The sequence below is a fragment of the Castor canadensis genome, chromosome 10 (assembly GCF_047511655.1).
Source record: "Castor canadensis chromosome 10, mCasCan1.hap1v2, whole genome shotgun sequence".
Lineage (NCBI taxonomy): Eukaryota > Metazoa > Chordata > Mammalia > Rodentia > Castoridae > Castor > Castor canadensis.
Window position 1 is genome coordinate 115412341 of NC_133395.1, and position 21709 is coordinate 115434049.

General features: G+C 36.7%; 1 protein-coding gene across 15 annotated transcripts in view; it reads left to right on the forward strand.

The window, feature by feature from the left end:
* Positions 1 to 5443: 5443 nt before the first annotated feature.
* Ccdc66 (coiled-coil domain containing 66) overlaps positions 5444 to 21709 on the forward strand; it is a 29974-nt gene continuing 13708 nt past the window's right edge. For 3 of the 15 annotated variants that reach the window (XM_020171822.2, XM_020171823.2, XM_074043992.1), the window contains exons 1-7: positions 5444 to 5558; positions 7103 to 7167; positions 7570 to 7595; positions 13171 to 13600; positions 15290 to 15455; positions 15654 to 15757; positions 17399 to 17520. In XM_020171822.2, the coding sequence (XP_020027411.2) occupies positions 5548 to 5558; positions 7103 to 7167; positions 7570 to 7595; positions 13171 to 13600; positions 15290 to 15455; positions 15654 to 15757; positions 17399 to 17520 (924 nt within the window). In that variant the 5' untranslated portion in view covers positions 5444 to 5547. Of the gene's footprint in view, positions 5601 to 7102; positions 7168 to 7569; positions 7596 to 13170; positions 13601 to 15289; positions 15456 to 15653; positions 15758 to 17360; positions 17521 to 21709 lie in introns of all 15 variants that reach the window. The other 12 variants (XM_074043998.1, XM_074043997.1, XM_074043993.1 and 9 more) reach the window with 12 other exon arrangements.

A 21709-nucleotide genomic window follows, 5' to 3' on the forward strand; every position in this document is an offset into this window, starting at 1 on the left:
ATTGAGAGATTTTAAGCAGCAGAGTGACTTAAACAGATTCGCATTTTGAAAATCTGACCAGAGTGGAGGCCAGTTAGGAGGCCATTGGAATAGTCCTGGGGATTGATGAGATTGACCCTAACCAGGGTGGAAGCAGTAGATAGGCAAGAGAGTGAGGATAATTTAAATCATCCACTTAGCAACTGAAGTGTACCTTTGACAGCCAGCTTAACCTCTCTTTTATATGAAGAACTTGATATCAGAGCGGGTTAATTGATTTGCTCCCCTAGCAATTTTCTTTTTCTTCTTTCCCTCTTTCCCTCTTCCTGTATTTCTTAAGACATTTCTCAGAACTGCCCAATTAAGACCTTCATCCCTTCACACCTGAACAATTTGTGTAATTTAAGTTTGCTTTGGTATAATATATCTCTCCTTTGTTTTGTGTCTGGTCCTGGAAACAAAGAAGATTGCTCATTAACCTGCTATGAGGAACTGCACTCACAAATGAGTCACAAACACTGCTTGATATTGATAGTATGTAAGGAGGAAAAGAGAACTTCACAAATGCAGGATGCGGGAAGGCCTTCCCAAAACAAGAAGTTCTGAGAAACTTTTTCAAGCAAAACTGCAGAAATCACCAAGCTATAGGCCTTGAGTTAGCTTTCCAAGACAGGGTCTTATTTATTTTTTGCCTAATAGAAAAGTGAGTCTGCCAAAAGTCCTTATAGAAAGAAAATTATAGAAGTCAACAACAAGGTCCTTAGGGACTGACTGTGCAAATGGATTCTTGGTTGTCCAGATTCTAACAGGCCATTGCTTTTCACCATTAATAAAGTGACCCTGGGCCAACTATACATACACGTGATGTATACGATGTGTGCAAAAGACTATTCTAATATAAATTCTGCCTGAATGGTGCACACTCATACCCTGATGGTCATGCACACTTAAGTATGTCTGATAAATTGGTTGGTTAGAGAGTACAAGAGCCTCTTGTAAGGACATAAAGGGATGAAAGAGCTCAATAATGGGCTCCCCACTTGCACATTCCATAAAAATTGAGTGAAGATACTCAAAATTCTTAGTCATCAAGGAAATGCAGATAAAAACCACAATAAGACACCATTTCACATCCGCTAAAATGGCTAAGATAAAAAGCTTCACCAAACCAAATGTTGATGAAAATATGATACCACTGGAACCCTCATCCTCTCCTACAGAGCGTGAAATGGTATTGTCTCTTTGGAAAACAATCTGGTAGTTCCTAAGAAAAAATTTTTAAGCACCTGCACTGGGACTTAGCAACTCTTCTCCTAGGTATTCACCCATGAAAAATGAAAATTTTATGTCCACAAAGACAAAGTTTATGCAAGAGTTTATAGAGCAGCTTTTTTTCATAATGACTCCAAATTAGAAATGATTCAAATCTTCAGTAAATGGTCACATTCATACAATGTAATTCTACTCAGAAATAAAAAAGAATGAATCACTATACTCACACATGACAAACTCACAAATATGCTAGATGAAAAAGGTCAGACTCAAAAGCCTACACCCTGCATGATCCCAACTGTGTGAAGTTACAGAACAGGCTCAACTAATCTCTGCTGATAGAAATCTGAACAGCGATTGCCTATAGAAAGGGATGGGTTGATGAAAGAATGTACAACAGACTTTTCTAGAATCACAGAAATGTTTTATATTTTGACTTCAAGTGGTGGTGAAATGGGCACTTACATTTACCAAAACTCCTCAAATTGTGCAATTAAGGTCTGTACGCGTTACTGTTGGTAATTTTACTTTTTGGGGGGAGAGAGAGACACTGGGGATTGAACTCAGAGCTTTGTGCTTGTTTGGCAGGCAATCTACTGCTTGAGCCATGTCTTTAGCCCTTTTTGTTTTGGTTATTTTGGAGATAGGGTTGCTTTTTGCCCAGTGCTCCTGAACTATGACCTCCTATTTTACACTGCCTACCATTGCTGGGATGACAGGTACATGCCACCATGCCCAGTTTTTTTACATTGAGATGGGGTGTCAAAAGCTATTTTGCTTGGATTGGCATGGAACTGCAATCCTTCCAATCTCAGTTCCAAGTAGCTAAGATTATAGGTGTGAGCCACTGGTGCCCAGATACTTAAGTTTTTTTATTGGAAAAAAAATAGAGTGCTCTGAACCCCTGTAAGTCATTGGGCTCAAACATCACATCTTTGGTGACAATATTCATTATTGCTAACACATACATGGCACTTTGTGTCAGCACTATTCTAAGCATTTTGAGTATATTAAACTCATTTAATTCTCACAATAACCCTATGAGGTGGAATACTATTGTTCGTGTCCATTGTACCGAAGAAGAAAATGAAGCAAAATAAATTTATACAGTCAAGATCACACAGCTAGTAAGCAACAAAGCTGGATCTGAACCCAGGCACTACATCTCCAAATCTCTGATAAATGACTCTATGCCCTAAAATAGAACACCAAGGGTATGCTTTTCTCCTTTCTCGCAGGGGACTTGCAGCTTGTGCACTTCAAGGGCTCCAGTGAGCTTTCAAGGTATTTATCATTGGCCAGGACACCCAAGAGCAGTTTTGGAGCAAGACTATTGTCAACATGACACTCCTTGAGGGGTGTGCTTTCAGCATCACTGAGTCTTAAATACCCTTGAATAACCAAGATTCACAGCATTTTCTCAACTCTTAGGGGGAAATGGACATTAGGCAGAACAGAAAGAAGCCTAGGTTGTTAAGGAAGGCTATCCCTGGGAACTTGACTTTTGATTCCTGTCTCATAGTATGCTTGGATGGTGAAGAGTTTTATACTAGTTTCTTGCTCTCGATAAATAGGTAAGCAGAGAGGAGTGTAGTTAAGAGAGTAATAATAATAAAAAAAATTTAAGAAGCTGGGCATGGTGGAACACACTTGTAATACCTGCACTCAGGAGGCTGAGGCAGAAGGATGAAGAGTTTGAGAACAGCCTGGGCTACATAGTTGATCCTACCTGAAAACAAAAACAAAAGCCAACAAACAAAAAATCCTCTTTACTCTTAGGTAAAAGACTGATAAGAGAACAGGATATTTGTATAGTGCCAAAATATCAGCCCCTAGATTATTTACTATGTGCAAAGGGGAAAATAAACATTTACTATAGAGAGGTAGGGCAGCCACCACCTTAAATCTTCAAACTTGGCCACACAAATAATAGGACAACCTGATTCAATGATGCATTGTGAACCACAAAACATCACTTTAAGGGATTACCAAAGTGTTTAATTTGCATGTTCCAAGAAAGCAAGAGTACTGAGGAATAAAATAAACAAATCTAGATTGTGGGTCATTCTACAAGGCAAGTAGTTTTAACTTTTCCAAATCAGTATCATGGAAAAAACAAGTGGGGTGACTGTTTTGTATTACAAGAAAGTCAGCAAAATGATAGTATGGACATCAGTAAAATAATTGAATAGGAAATTCAAAGCTCTAGTCTCAATTTAAGAAAAATTAAAAACCAACAGTAACTGTAAGAAATGTCAGAATCAAGGAATCCACTAGGATGGCTATAGTTTAAAAGAAAAAAAAGGAATAGACAGTGAAGATATGGAGAAATTGGAACCTTCATACCTTGCTGGTGGGAATGTAAAAATGGTGCGACTGTTGTAGAAACAGTTTGGCAGTATTTCAAAAAACTAACCATAGAATTATAATCCACTTCCTGCTCACCATGATGTGAGCTGCTCTGCTCTGCCATGCCTGGCTGCCATGATACACAAACTGTAAGCCAGAATAAATCTTTCTTCCTTAAATTGTTACTATCAGGCACTTGGCATACAGACAAAAGTCTGAGTAACACATAGGGGGAAAAATATGTGAAGAGGGGGGAAAATATATTGAAACATTAACACCTGTGAAATCTAGGTGAAGGATATATGAGTGTTTGTGGTACTAGCCTATCTTTTTTTGTATATTTAAGCATTTTCATAATAAAAGTTAGAAACAAAAGGAAAACTTTAATATTTAGGCCACTCTGCCTCCCAGAACTATCCCTATTAACATATTGGTTTATTATATTGGCTTAAATCCTTTTAGCCTTTTCTCTTTCTCTCTCTCTCTCTCTCTCTCTCTCTCAATATATATATACACACTATCCCTTTAAACAACAACAACAACACAGGATCAAACTTATATTGGTGTTTATTGAGTTTACTTGGCCAATGTTTATTTAAGTATAACTTACACAGGCCAGGAAAATGAATATTGAAGGATCCCTTTAATTTTTCCCTAATGTATGCATGAGAATTTAATGTGCCTCGTTTCTAATCAAATGTGGTTTTAAAAAAATCATGTTAAGTGCAGATACATAACAAAATTGTGAACTTTCAGCAACTGTGTTATAATCTAAGAGTATCCTTATAATGAAATATTATGCAATTGGTTAAATTTAATAAAGCATTTTTAACTTTTGTTCACTCAGTTAATGAATATTACTGTAGATATGGGTGCAGACCATAATGCTGTAACTACAAGAAGCATAAAGAAGCCAACTGCCCCTCCGAAACTCATTCCGGTTGATACAGGATCATTTCCCCCCCTTCAGCACTAGGGTTTGAACTCAGGGCCTCACACTTGCTAGGTAAGCACTTTTACAGCTTGAGCCACACCACCAACCCTTTCTTGTGATGGTTTTTTCAAGATAAGGTCGCTCCAAGTATTTGTCTGGGGCTGGCTCTGAACCCGGAGTCTCCTGATCTGCCTCCTGAATAGCTAGAATTATAAGCATGAATCATCGGCGCCTGGCTTGGTACAGGATCTTAAATGCACTATGTGAGCTGATAAAAAAGATTCTTACTCTACCCACGTGTAGATTCCAGGAGGGCTTTTTGCCGGAATTGACTTTTTGAGACTTGAAGGATGAATAGGAGTTAGTCACACTTATAAAATACTGGATGGAGACATGCGCTCTGGTGTTAAATTGTCCAGTGGACAGTGACATTGGGCAAGTCGCTTAACTTCTCTGTGCCTCAGAGATAATGTTATAAGGCTTAAATAAGTGGCGCATGGGTAGCACGTAACGACTACATTTTTTGAGCACTTGTGATTATTGCTACAGTATTTATTTATTTTGCTACAGTACTTAAAAAGAGTTACAATATACCAGGCTTGATGCCAGAGACACAGTAAAAGACCTACCTACTACATGCTCTAGGTGTCCCCGCTCCCTCAAGTTTTTTTGTACTAAACACTTTTCCAAATATTAAATACATTGTAGAAAGTGTAAATTAAAACATCATACCTTTCGTTCCTCCCTGTTTTTACCCTCTTCACCTAAGCTGATGCATTTCTCAACACTCCCTGTAAATTTTGAGGGCTACGACAACTAGAACAGCTGGACCCCACCCCAACATGCGCCCCGCCCCCGCTGAGGGCACGCAGCAGCACGCTCCACTCTGATTGGTCTACTCTTCCAGCTCGCCGGATCCCCGTATCCAATCAGCGTAGCGCTTGTTGAGCCGCGGCAGCAACAGCGGTACACAAGAAGCCTGAGTACCTGTGGACGGAGTAGGTAGTCAGGCCATGAACTTGGGGTAAGCCGGCTCGAGGAAGGTGGTCGTTAGCGGAGGAGTCGGGTAGGCTGGGTTGGCTTTTGGAGTCTTTCGTGGGAAACCTGTGTGTGCGTCGCCTGGGGCGGCGAGCCCAGCAACCTGAGGTAGAGAGTGGCGAGGGGGACGGCTTAGCCATTTCGACCCAGCGGGCCTCGCTTTTCGCTGCCTGAGTGGGCGTTAGAGCCGTCCGCAACGGCCTTCTGTCTGGTCATTTACCGCAGGGTGGAGAGGGTAGATGGAGGGAGAAAGCGTAGCGGAGGTTCTGGGCCTACGTCCTTGAGGTCTTGCAGAGTGTTGGAGCATCGGGTTACCTAACGCCCTCCAGGTGATGTGTCACCCGTGCATCGCCCTTAACGGGCGCTCGGAGGAGCGGTAGGGTACATTAGACAGCCTGGGGTGTGCTTTTCATCACTCGGAAGATAAAAGGCACTCAGCCCAGATTTCACTGCACATCCTTTGCAGGTGAAAGTTAGGCTCCAGAATCTGGGATTTAGATAAGACAGTCTGTGTCTGCATTAAGGAGTTTACAGTATAGTGCAGAACAGACGCTCGGCAGTTTTATTTGGTGACGTTTCACCAGCATAAACATGACCTATTCATGCTGCAACAGGGAAACCCTAAAGTCTATTCCTTCCAGTGTGTTAACAATAAGTTGAGGTAATTAGATTTCCTTACTTCAGCAACATCCTCAGTTTCGCTAATCACACCTTTCCCGGCCTCTCTCTGGAGAGACTGCTGGATTTGACTTTCAGCTTCGCTTTTGTGCTTGTGTAGTGACACACTGTTTGTTTGTTTGTTTTTCCTCTTAGTAAGACAGTGAATTACTATATGGAACGCTGTTTCTGTTTAGGACCTTAACAGATGTACAAGTCTTTTGTTAGTCATGTCTGCCATTTCTTTATGCATTTCTTTATGCTCATGCTTTTGACGTAAATGTACAAAGTACCATATTAGCCAAAGTTAATTGTACACTTATTGTTGTGATAGCAATCAAAGAGTCACTACGTGCGAATATGTATTATTCAAGGAACTCTATGCTCTAGCAGTTAATAGACTTTGTGGCACTGCTGTAGTTATTTTCAGGCGCTCCAGCCCTCTATATAATGTTAGTCATATGAGATCTTTATGAATGTAAATGGTAGAACTTTTTACCTATACCGGCTTAGCTGAGGAATTTGGGTAACTGACATTATTATTATTATTATTATTTCTTTTTAGTCTAGAGCTACAAGTTAAAGGATGGTATGATAATTGGACTAATTTATTTTTTACCAATAACAAAAATCAGGTTTCAGATTGAAGGTAATGGAATTGTTGGATTATTGAAAAGTTTCAAGAAAAATTTTCTCCCTGTAGTTTTTTTCTCTTGGATTGAAAAATATTTTAAATTAAAAGACTATTCTGATATGTACAAGGTTCTTGTATAAATTCAAAGGAATAGATTTCAAGGTTCAAATGAACATTTCTGGCTATTTAAAACGTTGCTATTTATTAAAAATAACAGGCAAATTTCTTTTACATTGCAGAGATGGTTTAAAGCTTGAAACTGAATTACTGGATGGGAAAACCAAGCTAATATTATCTCCATATGGTATGCTGTGTTACAAGAAATTTAAAATGCTAACTTTTAAGTTCTTACATAAAGTTTATTATAATAGTTTAGCATACTTTTTGCTTGTAATAGAGTGACGTTTAGATGATACTTTGAAAAAAGTAAGATTACATCAGCGCTTACAACTGTCAGTATTCAGATTCGTAAAATTTAATATTCCAGTATATTTCATGTGTAATATTTGTGTGTCTGCATATAGCAAATATTTTTTTCTTTTTGGTGCTGGGGATTAAACCCAGGGTGTAAAGGATATGAAGTTAATGTTTTTCAGGATAATATTTCTACCTTAATAATCTTAGACAATGCTAATTAAAGTTTTCTTTTGTAACTGCTTTAATTAGTTTTTGGTTGATAGTTTAGTAATTTTTTTTTCTTTTGTAGAACATAAATCAAAAATTTCTGTGAAGGTAAGCCACATGACTTTGACTTAAACTGTTTTCAAATGTAAAATGCACTTTTCAGTTATTTGAAAATAATTCCTGGGAAATGTCAAAGTGTTCTTAGGGATTTGGAATGATGCCGAAGAGTTATTGTTATCTTGTTTTCAGGCTGGTCTTCTCACAGAAATGGGATCATAATTTTTTCAGCTTAAAAAGCCCAACAGAATTCTTTTCTTTAGATCATTGCTATCCATTAAATTTTCTGTAAAGATGGAAATGTAAATTCAGTGCACTGTGGTAGCCACTAGCCATATGTAGATTGAGCACTTAAAGTGTAGCTAGTGTAACAGAGGGACTGAATGTCTTAATTTCATTTAATGTTTAATTAAATTTGATAGCTATTATACCAGACAGTGCAGTTCCAGAGATCTTTAAAAATAGGTATTCAGAATTTAAAACAAAAATACTTTTTCTTTTTATGCTCAAATTCCACACCAAAAAGGAAATTTGATTCCCAAATTGTTATATTCATTTAGCTTTCTCCTTTAAAAGATTACAGTTAAAGGGCTGGTGTAGTGGCTTAAGTGGTAAGAGCACCTGCCTAGCAAGCATGAGGCTCTGAATTCAAACTCAAGTGCCAGAAAAAAAAAAAAAAAGGTTACAATTAAACTTACTGGTAATTTTCCTTTATCAGGAACCTATTGTACCTTTTTCTCCAAAATGCATTACCACATTAAAATTTATTTTTGCAGTGCTGGGGATGAAAACTAGGTCCTTGCACATACTAGGCAAGCATTTTACTACTAAGCTACATCCCCAGCCCTTCAGTATTAGGAACAGGGTCTCACTGTTTATCTCAGGCTAGCCTTGAACTTGCTACATAGCCCATAAAAAACTTGCAATCCTCTTGTTTGTGCCTCTCATGCTGTGATTATAGTTGTGGGCCACCATGCTCAGCCATGTGCAGTATGCTGGTAAATTTGCTTGATTCACAAAGTGATTTTTTTAAAAACTAGAATGAGTTACTAATGTCTTAAAAATTGGAAATTTTAATGTAAAATATGGCCTTTTTGATTCTCTTGAAATACTGCATGATCTAACAACTAGGCTATAATCCTATTTAGCAGTTGGGTGGCTTTGAGTGGTGGTGGTCTCCTTTAGATGGGAAAGTACTTTTCTGTTTAAGTTCCTATCCAGTATAGTTCATAGTAGGCATTTGAGTTTATCACCATTTATTTAGACAGTTGTATTAAAATAACTGCAGGAATGAAAGGGCAGAAAGACATTTTAGATTGAGATAGGGGTATAACCAAAAACCTAAAGTCAGGAATAAACAGGATGAGGTAAAGAAGATAATAAATGGATTTTGTGTCTGATGCTGTAGTTATGTTTTGGAAAGTAGGATGAAATGCAATTGACTAATTGGTCAGCATGATTATATGTTAGGGATTTTCTTTAAAGACAAGGAAAATTTGAATAAGCCAGATGAAAGCTCTAACTCAGCAGACATCTAACCCACTGACAACAAGGATACTGTCTTATTTTGTGGGGAAGCGGGGGAAAATCAAACCCAGGGCCTTGCTCCATTAGGTAAGTGCTCTACCACTGAGCTATATCCTTGTCTTAACAATTTTTATATTTTCAACACTTGTCCCATAGTAGTAAGCACATAAACATCAATACTTAATATTGATTAGATGATTGTTGAGTTATTTTAGTTGAGGTTACAAAAATTTACAGTGGATTAAATGGAGGACACATGAAATAGGCAAATTGTAATCTAGTAGTGATAATGAAAACCTGAATTTAGGCTTGTCATCATGTAAATGAAGACCAAAAGATATTTGGAAGCAAGGGATGACCAGTATTTGCTAATATGCTAATGAAGACCCTGAAGGAAGTGGGTCAAAGATGATTCCATGGTTACTGGCCTGAGATTAGAAGAGTGATGTCACAGAAATGAATTATTTTCGAAAAGGGAACTAATTTGAGGGCAAGAGAAAGAATTCAGTGGCATAAGTGGTATAGTTGAGGATATTCATCCAAAATTCATTGAAAGCCTACTCTGTTCCACTCATGTGTTCTAGATATAGGAGATACAAAGCAGGAAAAAAAAACAGCTGTTTTGTGGAAAGATATTAAGAAGGTGTGGAATGGGCAGATGCTAAGCAAATAAATATTATAAGAAAAAAAGAGCTTTGAAGAAAAATAAGAGCTGGGAAAAAGTGTGATCACCTTTAAGGACTTAGCAGCACTGGGAATAGAGAGTTCTAGAGAGGTGGGTCAAATGGTGGTTATGTTAGGCCTCACTGAGTGGATGATATTCGAGCAAAGATTGGAAGGAGATGAGGGAATGAACTGTGTAGAATCTGCAGAAAGAATATCCTAGGAAGAGGATTAATGAGTACTGAGTCCTTGTTGAGTTCAAGAACAAACAAGAAGCCCATGTAGCTAGAAGTTAAGAGATAAAAAATAAAGTCAGATGTAAGAGAAAAAATGGGGGCAAAAGGGGCAGGGGGAAGGAATGCTCACAGATTCTTAAGGCTTTTTAAGTCATCATAAATATTTCAACTTTGCCTCCAAGTAAGATGAAAGCCACTTTTTGAAGACAGCACATGATCCAACTTACATATTAAGGTAATCACTGTGGCTCCTCTGTTGAAAATAAGTGGGAAGCTAATTTATTGGAGCAGAGGAGTAACAAAAGAGATGTTGGGAGTGGTCAGATTCAGGATACATTTTTTTGCTTTGTTTTGGTGGTACTGGGGTTTGACCTCAGGGGTTGCATGCTTGCTAGACAGGTATTCTGCCCTGTCTTTGCTTTTAGTTACTTTTCAAATAGGGTCTCATGTTTTGCCCCAGCCATTCTGAACTGTGATCTTCCTATTTATACCTCCCTGGTACGAGGTCAGAGGCATGCACCAGCACCCTCAGCTTACTTACTGAGATGGAGTCTCCCCAATTTTTTGCCAGGGCTGGCCTTTTGAACCATGATCTATGCTCAGCTAAAATTACAGGTATGAGCCTTCACACCGAACCTCAGGATATGTTTTGAAATACTGCAAAACAGTGTTTGATGACACATTAATTGTGGCATATGAGAAAGGAGTCAAGTATAAGTGCACAATTTTTGGCATGAGTAAATGAGGTGGTGTGGAAGTTATTTAGTGACAAGAGAAATGAGTTTAGTTTTGGACTTGCCAAGTTTAAAATGTCTATTAGAAATTTAGAGAAAATGTTGGATAGGCAGATGAAACCTGTAATTAGGGGACAGGAACACCTGAAGACACAAACTTGGAAATCAACATGGATAATGTTTACAGCCAGAAGGATAAATGAAGTTACCAATTAATTAAGGGAACAAGACTGACCTGTGGGTAACTTAAGAGTCTCTCTCGACAGGCACCAGTGGCTCACACCTATAATCCTAACTACTCAGGAGGCAGAGATCAGGAGGATCACGGTTCAAAGCCGGGCAAATAGTTCATGAGACCCTATCTCAAAAAAGCCTTCACAAAAATAGGACTGGTGGAGTGGCTCAAAGTAAAGGCTCTGAGTTCAAGCTCCAGTACTGAAAAAAAAAAAAATTAGTCTCAGGGAATAGGAGAAGCCAGCAAAGGCTGAGAAGAAGCAGTGAAATAAATTAGAGAAGAACCAAGATTATGGAGTCCTGGGAGTGAAGTAGAGAAAGTATTTGAAAATTGAAAGAGTGGACTGTGGACATGGTTTAGCTGGCAGAACACATGCCTAGCAAGTGTAGAGCCTTAAGTTCAAACCTCAGTACCACCAAAAAAAAAAAAAAGAACAGAAAAGAAAATGGAAAGAGTAATCAGCTGTGTCAGATACAGCTCATAGGTCAAATAAGATTTGAGAATTGCTTACTAGATGTTTACTTAGATTAGTGGTGTAGAAGTTATTAGTGACCCGAGCAGTTTTGGTAGGGTGAAAGTTGCATGAAATGTGCTTTTAGGAGGTGAAAGACAAAGTGGGATCAAGAATTTTTTTTTTTTTTTTTTGGTGGTACTGAGAATTTTTTAAGATGGTAAAATAACAGCATGTTTGCATGCTGTATGCAGACATGCTGGATGTAATGTAGCTGAAAAGAAAAAAAAATTAATGATTCAGAAGAAAACAAAGAATTTTCAGAGAGAGAGATCCTTGAGAAAGGGTTATGAGATTGTGTATGAGTAACAAGAGTGCAAGTAGTCTATACTAGATGCTGGTATAGATTTGGAGGTAGAAACTGGAAGTATTCTTCTCAGTACTTCTCTACAAGAATTTTAGTGAAATACTAAACAAGGTCTTCAGCTGAGAAAAAAAATGGAAGAAAAAGTGAGGTTTTGAGAAAGAGAAAATTGAGAGAGTAAATGGACTTGGGAAATGTAGGACTACCGGGTAGCATTTAGAGCCCATTTGAAGTTCCTGGTTATGAATTTAGGCAAAACCAGTTAGCATGTGGCTGTGTTTTTCTCCATGAGTGTTATTACAGACTAGAGAAGAGTTGTATTTTACCAGAATTGGGATTTGCTAAGTGTGCCTGACAACAGAACAAAGACTGGAAGAGAGATGATTTCAGTTGATTGTGGAATTTAAGATTTTTTGTTAAGAAGGGAAATAAAAGCAAGAAGGAGGTGATAGGAGCAACAGATTATAGATTCTAGACCAGGTAAAGACTTTTGGAATTGGGACGTGGGAGGAAGTGAATTGGGAAAAATAGGAGATGTTAGCCATTATTCTGCACTTGAAATTGTGGAGAGCTTGCAGTTGTGAGTAATTACAAGGTGAGTATAAGTGTCACTGTGGAAATGAGTAATTGAGGTAGCATGGGGAACAACAGAATAGGAGCAGTTTTACTTGTTCCTTCCTATTATTGCTTATACTCTTCAACAAAAATAGAGATAAGGGCAAAATAGTTTCTGCTGGGTATCGAGGGGGTGGGGGGAGAGGAAGGGGGCGGAGTGGGTGGTAAGGGAGGGGGTGGGGGCAGGGGGGAGAAATGACCCAAGCCTTCTATGCACATATGAATAATAAAATAATAAAAAAAAAGAAATGAATGATTGGGATGTTGGAAGAATTATCTATGTAGATGTGAAAGCATCAGTAATTATGCTGGAGAGAGGTTGACCAATGAGCTAAGATATTCAAGACTAGTAACCTGTGTGTCTATAGATACAAGTAAAGAAAAGAGTAATGTGGGTAGTATGATTTAATGACATGAAATTCAAAACTAGAGAAGAACGGAGGTGTCCTGTAACAAGCAGAAGTTTGTCTCCCTCATCCAGAAGTAAAATAATTTCTAATTGTTGATGAAATTTTCAAGTGAAGATATATGAAGTTAAACATTAATATCTTATTATATTACCTAACTAAAGGACAAAATGAAAAAAAATTATAGGACTGATTTATCACACATTATGTGAATAAAGATAATTGTTATGTATGTGTGCGGCATAGTGGCACATACCTTTAATCCCAGCACTTTGGAGGCAGAAGCAAGAGGATTGTGAGTTTCAGGCCAGCCTGGGCTATATAAATGAGACTCTGTCTCACATTGTTGATTTCCATAACTGTTATAAAAAATAAACTTTTGGTATTTTAACAGATCGGAAATAAGACCAAGATTGCAAAATGTCCTTTAAGAACAAAACAAAGTGGACACATTCTAAAATCAACACAAAATAGTATTAGAAGTGAAAAACCTTTGCAAAAGAAAACTTCACAGGCAAAAAGTGAAAAAAATAAAATGATGCTTTCACCCACTAAGGATTTTTGTAAGCAGTATACAGATAAAGACTGTCTTCATATCCAAAAAGAGATTTCACCTGCAACCCCTCATATACAGAAGCTTGAAAACACCCCAGATACATCTTTAGTAGCTAAAGAGAAGCCTTGCAAAAAACACATCATAGCTGAAAACATAAATAACAATTTGGTGTGTTTAACACAAGATCAGCTACGACAGATTTTGATGACAGTAAACCAAGGAAATGGATTTGTTTCCCTGACTGAGAATGGAGAGGAGGAGGAAACAAGTAAGAATTTTCTTAATTTTTACTGCATATTTTCTCAGTATGTGCTTTAGAATTTCAGATTCATTGGCTTTTATGTAACTGTGCCTCTTAAATTCTAATTTAACATGTAACAATCTTTAAAAATTCTATCCTTTTGGAAGACTTTTAAATGTAAAATTGCTTTTGCAGTTGTGCTATATTTTAAGGTTAATGCTCAAAGTATTTGTATCCTTAAAGAAACCTGGTTTCTGTGGACTTCAGAAAAGATGTCAGTACAAAAAATTCTTGTACATGGTTTAGAATTTAGGAGGCTTAACATTTAAAATGGGTTCTGGTGGCTCACGCCTGTAATCCTAGCTACTTGAGAGGCTGAGATCAGGAGGATTGAGGTTCAAGGCCAGCCTGGGCAAACAGTTCAAGAGACTTATCTCCAAAAATAACCAGAGCAAAATGGACCCAATGTGTGACTCAAGTAGTAGAGTTTGCAGGTTTTGCAAACTTGAATCCCTGAGTTCAAACCCTAGTCCCACCAAAAAAATAAATGAAAATAAAAAATAATTATATAAAACAGTGTTTTGGCTGAGTATTGTGGTTCATGACAGTAATCCTAGCTACCCAGGATCAGAGGTTGGGAGGATCACAGTTTGTGACCAACTCAGGCAAAAAGTTCTCCAGACCCCATCTCAACCAATAAAAGCTGACCATGGTAGCATGTGCCTGTCATCCTAGCTATGTGGGAAGCATAAATAGGAGGATGGTGGTCCATTCTGACATGGGCATAGATGCAAGACTCTATTAGAAAAATAACTAAAGCAAAAAAGCTGGTGATGTGATTCAGGTGGTAGAGGATCTGCCTTTCACGCACAAGGCCCTGAGTTTAAACCCCAATACCACCCCAAAAAATAAATAAATGTATGCGTGTGTCTTGTTTTGTGTTTTGAAAGAAGAGACTTTACTGTGAAGATTTGATTTCAGTTTCTAAAACACATTGCTCTCCTGGCCTCTGTATTTGTTCTTCCTGTCCTTCAATTCATGCTAAGGATCAGCTTTACTGCATTTTATTTTTGCCCCTCCCCCCATACTTTATTTATTTACACAGTTTTTAACTAATGTAAAATGCAGATTTACAGAGTAGTAGATTGTTACATACTTTCTATTTCACAAGATAGAGCATTGTTTCATCTTTAAAAAACCTATTCTTACCTTTGAGCTACGGGATTGTAAATATGAAGGTAATAGAAATAACATTAAAATTTTATTAGGCAATAGTTAAATAAAGTACACTGGCAGTCCCAATGAAGGGACCACACAACTAACTTGGGGCCAGGTAACTCCTACACACTCCCAAGATACTCACAGTGGAGTCATTTACCCTCTTGGTGAGAATTTTTCTTTGTAAAATAAGGGAGCTTGATTTTGTCTTTAAGGCTCAATAGAATTCTAACTCAGAAAACATAAGGAGAGATAGTATCAATGAAGTTAAAGCACATTTTACCTAATTGTGATGATTTGCATATTAGATTTGCTTTCTCTATATGGAGAAAACTAGCACATTCAAGAGGAATTAGAACAATTACGGAGCTAGCATATGAGCTCTCTATAAAACATTTGGTTTAACTGTTACAACCAGGGCATAGAAATAACAGTTCACTGATTTTACAGGTTAATGAGAAAAATAATTAATAAATTTTTAAACATTTTATTTCTTAGGTCAGGATAATCTACACTTACAAAATATTCCTAATCAGCCAAAAGATGAGAATGTTATGGGATTAGTGCAGAAAACTGAGGCTGTTTCATGCATCCAAGATGAAAATAAGTCTGTCTTCAGTAAAAATCAAGAGGCATCTAAACCGTATGAGCAGAAAATTGTCATGTATGTAACCCATACTTGTTTTTTTAGGGTCATCTTGGAAATGTAGTTTTGTTTTTCCTTTACTTGCATATGAAATACTTATTCTGAAGATTTGGCTGATTAAAAGTTTATTACTTAATATTTATGGAGTCTGTCACATAGAAATGCACAGTGACAAAGTTTCTGGTTGTGTGTGTATGTTAATGTGTTTTTCCTTAGAGAGAATGAATGGAAACCGGCTGACATATTCAGTACTCTGGGAGAAAGGGAACGTGATAGAAATTTGTTGGAAGCAAAACGAGCCCAATGGAGAAAAGAGCTAGGTAGGGAATTTTTGTATCTTTTGTTGGCTTATGTAATGTATAGTGAGATTGAACACTGTCTGTTAGGATACTATCTAAAGTCTTGTTTGACAACATTTGACATCTATAGTAGTTTCCTGCAAATGCATAAAGTTTTGTGGTTTCACATTGCTTTAAGTTGTATCTTTTTGTTTGATGTGCACCAAAAGCATTAATGTCACTAGAGCCTGTGTAGCTCAAGTAAATACTTTTGTGTGTGTGCGTGGGGGGGGGGGGTGTACTGGAGTTTGAACTCATGGCTTCAAACTTGCTAGGCAGATGCTCTACTGCCTGAGCCATGCCTCCAGCCCTCAAGCAAATATTCTTCAACTTTCCTTTTTCACATTTTTCCATTGAGGAAAAACATGAATTTAAGGTTGGCTTCATTAAAAAATAATTCACTTCAATTTTAAGATAATGGAAATAACAAACATACCTGGCTTGTTTTTTTATAATGGGGTCTCAGTAACTTTTTGCCCTGGCAGGCCTTAAACCTGATCTTCCTGATTTCTGCCTCCCAGGTAGCTATAATTACAGATGTGCACCCAGTGCCCAGCCCTAAATATTTTCTTTCAACACATTTAAAAAAATTCCATGCCAAATTTCTGAAATAAGTTGGAACTACTTAGAAATGACTGAATAGTTTATGCTGTAATTATTATCTTAAATAGTTTTCTTTTTTTAAATTTGATACTGTTGGCAAAGGACATCTCTCTTTAAGTCATGCATTCACTAATTTTCTTGGAATTTAAATCTATAATCTCTGAATTTTTTTATTGTTACATTGCATTTTTTAAAATTGTTTATTCATTTATTCATGAATACATTGGGCCATCTCTCATGCCTACCCCCTTCCCCTTCCCCCCACTACATCTCTGAATTTTGTGTTTAAAGAACTATTTATGAGGAGGGGATGAATCTAACTAAGGTACATTGTAAACATACATGGAAATGTGACAGTAAAATCCCCCTATATAATATGTGCCAATAAAAATATTTTTTAAAAAAGGAAAAAACTTTTGATGGTTCAAGATTTAGTTTTGGCCATCTGTTAGACATAGGGTTGTATATTTTCACTTTTCAGCAATTATGAAAAAATTACTAACATATTTAACTTTGTGCTTATACTGAAATAGTCAATATTATTATCTCCATTTTACAGAAGATGAAAACAAGATTTACAGAGGTTTAATAGTAGTTTGCCCTGAATCAGATAGCTAAAGTAAGTGACTGAACTTGAAGTTTACTCTGAAGTTCAGAGTTCTAGCTTTTAATTCCCTTAGTGATAACTAAATGAATGATATAAGAAAGTAGAATTTCAGATTATTTAATGTAATGTAAGTTATTCTGAAAAAAATTATTCCATATTGATAATTATAGTAATAAAAAACATTCTTACATTTACTTATACTATACTTAAGTTTGGTCCTGATTTAAATGTTTTTGTTTCCTCCATATCCTGAAAAATTCCTCTCTACTTTGTGAATTAATCTCCTTCCTTAAAAACCGTTTTGCTTAAATCTGTGTTGCAATTTGCACTCTTTAAGAAGGTCATGATTTGCTTACATGATTCTCTTTTTTACAGTTTTTGTACATTTTTTTTAAAAAGGACATTATTTACAGATGAACAGGTTGCTTTAAAGAAGAAAGAAAAAGAAGCTTCTGAAAAATGGAATAATCCTTGGAAAAAATCTGAAAGTGATAAAGTAGCATGGGAAAAATTTCAGATTCCTAATCAATCAAGGGTAAGCATATCAAAATCAAGTGTTTTTCTTATGTCTCAATATAACACATCCAAGTGTAAGACACCTTTATTATAGTTTTTAAAGTTCAAAATGACATTCATATTTTAAAAAGTTTTTTTTTATTTGTTTGTGTTTTGGCAGTACTAGGATTTGAAATAAGGGCCTCATATTTGCCAAGCAAGTGCTCTACCACTTGAGTCCTCACCTAGCTCTAAGACTTATTTTCAGAGCTCATTTATTTAAACAACAACAAAAACCCCTACTTTCAGTTTGTTTTAAAACAGTATTTGAATATAATTTTGACCTGGACTGGCTTACTACTAGGTAAGTGTAGAGGCTTCCTTTAAGTTCCTCCTGTAAAGAAGTGTTGCAGTTTTATAAATGACACAAAAATCTACCACTAACCATGTAATATCTATGACAGGTTTATCAAATCAACCTTAAGTGGTTTTATGTCAACATAATAAGTATGTAACATATCTTTCAGGTAATGCTTCTGTGCTCTTTAAATTTTATATGCCTAATTTTATACAAAGAAAAAGTTCCCCTGTTTTTCTTTTCTTTTTTTTTCTTACCACTTCTGCTGGCTCTTCAAATATTTTGTCACAGTCCCCTTGTCAGAAAGGTCATGGTTCAAGGGTAGCCCAGGCAAAAAGTTCCAAGACCCCATTTCAGTCAGGCTAGGTGGTATGCACATGTTATCCCAGTCACTCGGGGAAGCACAGATAGGAAGATCATGGTTCAGGTCTGTCCAGGCATAAAGCAAGACCCTAACTGAAAAATAACCAACACAAAAAGAGCTGGAAGAATAACTCGAGATAGAGTACCTGCCTAGCAAGCATGAGGCCCTGAGTTCAACGTATAAAAAAGTTTTTAAATTTTTGGAAGTCTATTGTATCTGTTCTTTTATTTTGTTACCTTTGCTTTTCATGTCATATCCAGGAACTCATTGCCAAATCCAATACATGGGCTTTTCTCCATGTATTGTTTTCTTTTAAGAGTTTTTTAGTTTTAGCTGTTATGTTTAGGTCTTTGATACATCTTGAGTGTAAGGTAAGGGTCCAGCTTTATTCTTTTGCATGTGGATATCCAGTTTTCCCAACACCATTATTAAATAAAATATTGTATGTGTCTTAGCACCCTTGTCCAAAATTATTTGACTTATGTATGCATAAGTCCTGTTCTGTTCCATTAGTCTGTATGTCTCTCTTTTTGTTAGTGTCTCACTGATTACTGTAGCTTTGTAGTAACTTGTGAGCATTTTTATGTTTTTGTTTTACAGTGGTGGGCATTGAACCCAGGGCCTCATATAAGCTAGGCAAGCACTTTGCTCACATTTACACATCTAGCCCTTGTACTAAGTTTGAAATCAGAAAGTATGAATCTCCAACATTTATTTTATTTATTTATTTATTAGCATTATTGCTGTTTTGAACTCTGAACCTCATGTTTGATAGGCATGTGCTCTACCACTTGAGCCACACCTCCAGCCTAAACTTTCTCTTTCTTATTGTGATGAGTGAGGGTACGTAGTGGCATTTACACTGTAGTGTATCAAACATATCATAACATGAATTCATCTCAACCATTCTCCTTCATCCCCCCTCCACACCTTTCCCCAAGTAGTTTCCCTGGAGTAGTTTAAATAGGTATCATTTCTGCATTTACTTACATGTGTACACATTTTCTTATACCATATTCACCCTCCTACCCCTTTTCCTCAACACCTCCTCCCTCCCATGGGTGCCAGCCCTCCCCACTGGGCAGGACTTACTCTGCCCTCCTGTTCTCCAATTTTGTAGGAGAAAAAAGAGAAAAGATTAAACAAAAAACATGACATTTTAGCTCCAGATGAAACTCCGGAGAGTTTCCTTATAATATTTCCATGTATGTATGTGTTATAACCTCAATTGGTTTATATCTTCTAGTTTTCTTTATTCTGCCTTAGTCCCTTTCTTATGGTATAAACTTCTTTTTTAAGATTCTATATGAATTTTAGGGTGAGTTTTCCTGTTTCTGTAAAAGAAATGTTACAGATATTTTCATCAGGATTATATTGAATCTGTAGATTGCTTTTGGTAGTATTGATATCTTGATAATAGTATTAACTCTTCCTGTTCAGCAACATGGGATATCTATGCATTTATTTGTGTTGTCTTCAATTTTTTGCAGCAATGTTTTGTAGGTTTTGGGTTTTTTCTTTTTTTGGTGGTATGGGGGTTTAAACTCAGGACTTCATGCTTGATAGGCAGGTGCTCTACCACTTGGGCCACTCCACCAGTCCTTTTTCATGTTAGTTTGGAGATAGTCTTGAGAACTATTTCCTTGGTCTAGCTTTGAACTGTGATCCTCCTGATCTCTGACTCCTGAGTAGCTAGGATAATAGGCTGAGCCCAGCCATTTTATAATTTTTAGTGTAGAAGTCTTTAACCTCTTGGTTAGGTTTATTGCTAAGTATTTTATTATTTTTGATGCTATTGTACGTAGAATTTTTTTTTAATTTCATCTTCTGAATTAATCATTGTTAGTAAAGAGAAACACATCTGACTTTGTGTGTTGATTTTGTGTCTTGAAACATTGCTAAATTTGATTTTTAGTTCTAAAAGGTTTCTTGTGCCCTCTTGGTGGTGGTATTGTGTGGCATGTAGGTTTGATGTGGATCTTTCTGATAGTATTTTTGTTTTCTTAATGAGTAGATACCTAAACACTAATCTATGTTAATGCCCAAGATACTCACATATGTATAATAACTGGATTAGATGTAATTTTCCTTTTTCGACTATATTTCTTCCTTTTTTTTTTTTTTTTTTGATGGTGATACTGGGGTTGAACTCAGGTCCTCACACTTGCCAGGCAGGCTCTCTACCACTTGAGCACTCCACCAGCCCTATAGTTCTTACATGCAAAAGAATCTGAGGAATACCTAGCCGTGGGTTAATTTCCAATACTGAGGAAGAAAACACTTCAAAGGACTATAAAATACTACAAAAAATATCTCTGTCATGCACACTTGGGAAGAGCCCATTATAGCATAGTTCAGAGTTCAGCAGGAATTTCTGTGGATTTATATCCACTTAAGAGGACAAAATTTTTGTGTATGTATACTGTATAGGAGGCTTCTCCTATGCAAAACTGGGATATAAATTATCACCCAGTTTTAATCTTCTGATGGTCTTATTTCAAATGGGGGGGACCTTATGTCCTGACTGAAGTAAGCCAATCCTGGCCAAATCTTTCTTTTGTCTTTCTTAAGCGCTGTGTCAGTCCTTCAGAATTAAACTATGGAAAGTGTCTTATCCAAAATTAGATGGGTCTCTTTACCTTGCTAGGAAAATTTTAACAGTCAATAAAACAAGGAAATGGAATTATTTAACTGCACAAGAACTGTACTAAGCTTATCAAATATCTGTATATCCAGTTTCAGAATAAGAGACAGCATTTATAGGGCTGGGGATGTAACTCAGTGGTAGAGCACTTGGCTGGCATGCACAAGACCCTGAGTTCCACCCCCAGCACTACAAAAAAAAAAAAAAAAAGTTTGGAGGAGAGCATTAAGGACAACTTGAGCAATCTACCACAGCACTAGACATACATAAATTGCTCTTGTTCAAGGTGGGAAAAATGGAGACGAAAATAAGCATTAGATAAGATCGAGTGCGTTCAGGTGGTTTGACTGTAGACAAAAATCAAGCATTAGAAAGGGAGATGTTCCTGCTAAGCACTAAGAAGAAACTCTTAGAAGAACTCATATTGTGTGGGCAGGACATTTTTAAAGAAAACATTGCCTTAGTTTTTATTTATTTCTATCTTTTTCCACAAAGGACTTGAAGTGGTTCAGGAAATCATGTTATATGAAAAAAAGCCCAACATAAAAGAGTGGAAGAGAACGAAGGGTACAATAGCAGGAAAGAAAAACAAACGTATTTGGTAACACAATAAATTGAAATTATAGTGAAAGTATAGGAATACTCCCAGGACATATGAAAACTTTTTTTAAAAATGAAAAATCTGAATAGGCGATATAAATATCTTACAAAGATAAAACCTTGAATAATAGCTTTTTCTAAAAAAGAAAATAAAGCAAGTAGATAAATAATAATGCCTGGTTTCATAGGCAAACATTTTTGTACCCTGAAGAAGAATTAGATTAAATGAATAAAGTGAGGCCAATCTGAAAGTCTTAGTTTTC